General features: G+C 38.9%; 1 protein-coding gene across 1 annotated transcript; it reads left to right on the top strand.

The window, feature by feature from the left end:
* Positions 1–967: 967 nt before the first annotated feature.
* Positions 968–3,657, top strand: LOC148027909 (transcription initiation factor IIA subunit 2-like). Its single transcript, XM_087688968.1, has 3 exons — positions 968–1,191; positions 2,501–2,551; positions 3,162–3,657. The coding sequence occupies exons 1-3, from the start codon at positions 1,057–1,059 to the stop codon at positions 3,372–3,374; spliced, it is 399 nt and encodes a 132-aa protein (XP_087545094.1). The 5' UTR covers positions 968–1,056; the 3' UTR covers positions 3,375–3,657.
* Positions 3,658–6,993: the final 3,336 nt, after the last annotated feature.

The following is a 6,993-nucleotide window of genomic DNA, read 5'->3' as shown; positions in this document are numbered from 1 at the left end:
GGAAGACCACTTGGATACAAGGCAATGAAGTTGCTTAGTGATCTTTGTTGTGCTTGAGGTCTAGTGTGGAACACATACACACAGAGGCTTGAGACATCAAAGATGCTTGAAAAATAGAGAAGTAAGCAATAAGAGGTATGTGAACATGAAATGCATCTATTCAAAACCATTCCAATTAATGAGTACTGATCTTGAAATTGTATGATATGCTACACCCTTGGAGTGTACCATTCATTAAGCAATACCTCAAACATGGAAATTCTTCCAAATTATTACTTGTTGTTTAACTTGGCATATGTAAAAAAAGGTCACATTAGCATTGTTGGCACACACACATGATAATATATGTAATTTTTGCAGGTGCCGCTTCAAAAATAGTATTGGTCTCAAGTGAGCACAACACTCACCCCTACCCATTTCATGGCTTGTTTTGAACCGATTACTAGTTTGCATACTTGTGCACTAGGAGCTTTTTGAGATTTTTCCATGTGGGCAAAAAGGGGTATTTTCCCGTTGTTTTCACCTACACGGGCCAACATCATGAGTTGCTACTCAAGAGGCAAGGCATATCTAGCTAAGTGTGGTTGGGGAGGTGGGGGGATGGCAACTACACCTAGCTAGGTATAGGGTGCATCCCTTGCGAAATTTCATGATGTCATGCAGAATGTGAGAATTATAGTGAGAATGTATCTAAAACTTTTTATGATGTTGGTTAAGTTCTTATGTTGTTGGCTTGTTGGGTTTTGGCCTATTGGATTTTGGGTGAAACCGGAAAAACCCTTGAAAGTGGTTTGTGAGATTCATGATGAAGCGAACAGGCACCTTCATGTGTGACGGTTGTTGAGAAAGGGAATTCCAAAGATCAGAAGGGTGGGTGTTACAAAAGAGGGCAAATTCTTGGGCCAGCAGGCACACACACTCTCAACACATGTGCATGCATGTAGCGTGCTTATATATATAGAGGCTTGCATTTGTACGAGATTTGTGTTAACGGACTATGCAGCGGTTCTGACGACGTGATTATATATATATATATATAAATATAAAAGCTTCGACATGGCATCCAGCTACTGCGAGGTGTATCGTCAAGCGCGGATGGGCAAGACCCTCATAGAAGCTCTCGAGGAGCTTATCGGCAATGGCAGCATCCCGCCCATGTTAGCCATCAAGGTCCTCTTGCAGTTTGATAAGGTGCGCGTTCTCTCTCTCGCTCTCACAGTACATATGCCCATAAATCCGATGAGGTCGAATCTACGACAGGTCGGCTACCTATCGTCGGTAATGACTCTAAGATAGCTAGGATGGTTATATTGAAGAGTTTCTTGACAAGTTAATGACATTAGGCTATCTTAGAAACTCTTATAACCTTCCTTAGGCTAGTTCATTTGAATTCGTACAAATGACACCCCAAAGTGGGTTATATCTAAATTCTTGAGTTATGCTGTTTTATCCTATAATATGCTTTTGGAGGTGTCTTAAGACGCGGTTAAAAGTTCTCTCTCTCTCTCACACACACACACACTCTCTCTCTCTCTCTCTCTGTCTCTCTCTCTCTCGGGCCCTCTTTTTTTTAGTATGTCATTTTGAACTAGCTTCTGTATTCCAAAGCACATGCCTTTATCACCACAGGACGATCTAGTCATCCGTGCCTGCTTTCTCAGCTTCTTTACCTGCATGTGGCTCTTAGTCTTGAATAGTGTCTGATAATGGTGATCTGAGTTCTCATGCACAATATTAGTTATAACTGTTTTGGCGCACCTCTTCATCCTTGAGGAGAGGAGTGTAGTTACCATGTGATCTGAGAGCTTTCGTGCACATAAATTCTCTCTTCGTGCTTGTGGCAAGATAGAAGAAAGGGTGGCCAAAGGAGGTGATATTGGTACACATTTTATCAGCTCGATACCTCATTCATGCACGTAAATTGTCTCTTCATGCTTTTGGCTGCACGATAGAAGGAAATTAGGTCGGCAAAGGAGGTATTTCCCGGGAGAAAATACTTCTAAGGTTTATGTTTCCAGCCTTATATAAGATTCTGGAGACGAAAATGCAGGTATAGTCTCCGCCTTCAATGCAAAATTTCAGGCCCGTCCTGCTTGTATGGCCAGTTGCAGCATGAAAACCCAGGCCAATTTGTCTATTCTGCATGGTCTCCCATGGGCTATCGCATTAATGTCATCATATATTTTGCGAGGTCTGTATGTTCTTACATTTGTGGGATGAAAGCATTATCACACATTGTTGCTTCATCTTGTCTTACATGTACGATACCTGCATTTCAGATTTTGTATATTCTTAGAAGAGAATATATATTTTATTATGCGTCTGTATATTCTTATAAGTTCAACAAGTTGATGGTTGTATACGAGTGTGTAGATGTATACATGCAGGTGCAGGTGCATGTATGCTTGTGTGCGCAATCTCAATGCTTACCTTACTTAGAGCTGAAAGGAAAGTGCTGGTGTCTACTTGTGGGTTTGATAGTTGCTTTGTTTTCTTGCAGTCTATCAAAGAAGCATTTCGAACTAAAGTCAAATCAAAGAACCATCTCAAGGTATGGGTTATAGATACACCATGTAATATCCACAGGTTACATATCATCTGTGAAATAGATATAATTTACTGCTACCTGCACAAACTTTTGCAGCAGTGCAAGGCTCAACGGCCACCATGTATTCTCTTGATTAAACTCGCTCTCTCTGCCGTATATTGTTCATGTATTTTCATGGGTATGTGAGATAGATCTTTGTGAGTGTGACCTTATACTGGCTTACGTCACTACACTCCTGTGATTGCATCCAATCGATCATTCATCACTGATTCGTCTCCTTGCTTTGAATTTGCTGAAAGAGCACTTGTCTGAGAAGTCATTTCTTACACAATTGAAATGAAATGTAGTCAGCAGCAACCACACGTCTCTCCGAGCAACTCACATGAAAGAAGTTCAATTGTTTCCGAGTGTCACATGACGGTACCATACGCCACTCTCCCACATTCTTCTCATACGCAGAGAGAATTGTGCAATGAATAAGACCCAACATTGTGTGACTCTCTTTTGCATTGCATGTAACCACACCTAGCTAGGTATACAATGCATATCCATCCTTGTTGAGAGAGAGAGAGAGAGAGAGAGAGAGAGACTCTGATCCAAAGGGTGTGTGCAGGGAAGTTTGAGAACATATAGGTATTATGATAATGTGTGGACTTTCTATCTAAAGGATGTGGAAGTCAAGGGAGATGCCGAGTTTGAAGAGCAAGCCAAGACAGATCCGAATTTTGTTGTATCTACAGATGAAAATAATAATATCATCAAAAGGTTATCCATATCCAAGTTGGTGAAAATGGTTGCATGTGATGCAAAAGTATTGGGTGGGTAGATGACACAAGGTTCTAGAGGCAACAGATAATGGTGAACTTTCACCCAAGTACACTTGTGAACCAAAATGAAATGGGTGATTATCTTTTGCAATCAACCCACATCCACGAGTCCCTACAAGAAAAGAATGGGTGACCATTAAAAAACATTTATGCAACTCACTTGGAAATTATTTTTATAATGGAGGATTGTTAGATGACAATCTATCAGCCCTTACCCTACTTCATAAAAACATTGATTGTCTTTGTCAAAATGCTCGCCCTTGTAGATAATCATTGATGGAAGTAAGGTCATATACGATAAAAAAATCAGAGTTCTTTTTCAAGGAAAGAATCGGGAGTCCGCATTTATGGAGTCTGGAAGGAAAATGGTTCTTGTGAAAAGAACAACGGCAGCAACAACATGTCTAGTAAGTTTTATTGCTAATGCTAATGCTCGGTCTCAATCCTTCTAGCACTGCAAACAAAATCATAATCCTTCTTCATGGCAAGAGATTAGTAAGATAATATCATGGGAGTGCAATATGAGAGTGCCATGGAAAATAGTCCTCTTGAATCTCATTTAAAAATAAAAGACCTTGCTCTTGGGAAGTCATCATCTTGCTATTTCACTTCTCTTGCTTGCTTACTCTCCTAGTCCATAACAACTGTAACTTTGATTATGCCCACAATTGATCCTTACACATGGCATTGATGATTGCTTTAATGATAATCATATTGATCATCATTCTTTCCAATGTGAATGTCCTTCAAGAATCCTTGAAGAGTTCTTTGGCATGTACCATAGTTGAATAACATATAGACCAAAATGCTCCAACTAGAGTTATAAAAAACCCCATAACTTCACTATGCAATACCTAACCTTCCTCTCTCTTTCTCATCCATCATTATTATTAGAACTCCAATTTCCTTGATTGATACCCTTTTCTCGAGCTATGAAACTTCCTCACCCTTGAGCTTTCAAAAGTCTTTTGTTTTCTTCGAATATACATGCTTTGTCACAATGCAATGTGTCCTAGAGAACATGCTTCAAAAATGTATGTTGTACTCAATCAAACATGATTTCAGAAGAAATGCAACATCAAATCCATGCTATGCAATCAAACAAGTGATGCTCCATGAAAAAGAACGAATGCACTGGAAAAATAGTGCCTAGCCTATCTACATGTACCCATGCATCATGCAACATGCAAACACAATTCCTTAATTAGAATAAATCATTAACCTCACCCCTCATCACTCAGCAAAGAAAACATTGTACTTCACTTCTCCCACCCAAATCTTACAATCGCGCGAGAAAATAATGGTCTTCAAGATGTTGACTAAGAAAACAACCCATTTCACAACTGGCGGTGTCCTTCACGACCCTCAAACACACCCAACCTCCTTTGCCACTCAACCACAGATTCCTAACTAGGTGATGACTATCCCAACACTCGTGCATGCACAGTGAAGGTGCTCTCTCAAGTGCGCATGCATCTAGGATTTACTACGTATAGCTATAGTGGGCATCATGCTTTGCTAGTGCTCATTGATGGTGCAAAACGTGCATCAACCCAAAAGTATGTGATAAAATCAGGAGAGGACCTCAAGTGTAGTGCATTGGACAAGTGCAACATGAAATGCTTGTGATCCCAAACATGTCAAGTAAAAAATAGGGTCCTTTTTTAGCCCCCAAAAACCATAATGATGGCCTAAAATTGAAAATTTTGGCATTAAAAATAAGTTTTGATTGCTTAGTAGAGCTATTTCTATAGAGAAAAAGTATGGATATCCATAGAGATCCATACAAAAGTTACCAATGTGTGATAAGGTGTCTCTCAAGTTGAGGACCTTATCACCACATAATGATCAATTTTTTTAAAAGAGGTCTTTTGTAATATTTTCACGCAATAAAAGTTAGTTGGTTAGTTCAAAAGTTAGTTAGTCAATTAATAAGTTAGTAAGATTACTAACTAAAGACTAAATAAGGTAAAAACTGACTGGCATTAATAGCTAATAATTTTCATTCAATTAAAAATATATTTAAAAAAATCAAGAGTCATAAATCTGACATTTTTCTCGGATTGATAAGGACCGTAGCCACCCTTCACGAAAAGTACAATGTGAACGGGACTTAAGGGCCATATTAATCACTAGTATTAATGCGTATAGTTTAAATGGTCTAAAAATATTAGATTTTTGGGAAAAAAGACTATTATTTTGTAGATATTATCCTAAAATGATAGAACTAAAAGTCATTTAAAAAAAAGACAAGTGATGTTTTAGTTAGTTTTGGAGATTTAATAAAAAGAGAAATAAAGAAAAGTGATTGGCAAAATTGTGCTGCCGCGATCGCAGTCTACAGGCAGTATACAGCACTTTGAACAGAGAAAAGAAGAAGGAGTGAACTAAGAGCTTTCTAACAAAGTGTCTTAAAGTGTCTTGGGGTTTTACCCCCCTTTTGGAGCCAATACAACCATCAGATTTATGATCTAAGCATCAGATCACTGAGTCTTCCAAGATCCCCTCTACTCTTGTTCTCAGACTTATCCCCTCCTCTCTAATTCATTATAAATATGAGGCATGGGGAGGCACAAGGGAGCATAAGGAGACCCCGAAAGGCTGGAAGAGAGAGGGAGAGAGAGAGTGTGTCCCTCCAAGAGATTGTGAGAGAGAGAGAGAGAGAGAGAGAGAGAGAGAGAAAGAGAGAGAGAAGAGTTACCCCAAGAGGCTGTACAATTTCCCTCTATCACGATCCTCGATTTAACCATCTTCTCTTTCGCTCTCCCATCTCAAATCTATTACACCTTCTTAACCTCTTGAGTCTACTTGCGGACGATGGCCTCCAAGTGAAGAATGTCGCATGCGGATGACAATCCTACAATCAGCAAACAGAGCTTCGGGCGAAGGCATCACTATCAATCCAATTGCGGTACCGGTCGTAAGTAATGTATTTTCAAATTGATAGATGCTTGTTTTAATGCTCGCAAGAGATGCATTAGGCTCCGTACCTTGTGGTGCTATAATAGGTCATTGAAAAGGATAAATTGCATCTCAAATATTCAAAGATGAAGTTTGTGAAGTGCTTGTATCAAAGGGAGTTAAATTGCACCTAGTTGCTATGTGATGAATCCATGCATAGCATAAGCAACATATGGGACACTAAAGTATTGAGCATCGATGAGTCTTTGATTAATCTTTACTGAGGATAATATTGTTTAAAGTTCACAAATGCATATACACGGTACATACATGAGAGAGATTATGTAAACTTTAAATCGATGACATGTGACTCCTTGCCTTAGGAGAAAGGAAGATAAAGCCAAGAAAAAAAAGTTGCATAATAGGAAAATGCTAAAAGATAATTTTCACTTAGAGAAGGGGCATAAATGCTCTTGCTAGATTGATTAATTTGCATTGGAATGATAGGACTTACGTCATGTATAGTATTGGAAGCTTTAGTATATGCCTTAGGCTAAAGGAGAGAATATTGAGTAAATTCTACTCTTTGGCCCCAAGGGGGAGAGTGAATATGCGATGGAATTATTGTCACGTCTATTATTGTATTGTTTGGGAAAAATACAATTAGTTTTGTTCGTTGATTGAACAACACCCTAAATGTTTTTCTTTCAATCAAGG

This window comes from Lygodium microphyllum, chromosome 12 (assembly GCF_053477565.2).
Source record: "Lygodium microphyllum isolate KBCC chromosome 12, Lygodium_microphyllum_v1.1.10, whole genome shotgun sequence".
Classification (NCBI taxonomy): Eukaryota; Viridiplantae; Streptophyta; class Polypodiopsida; order Schizaeales; family Lygodiaceae; genus Lygodium; species Lygodium microphyllum.
Note: the sequence above shows the minus strand (reverse complement) of the source record. Positions and strands in the feature narration are given on the sequence as shown.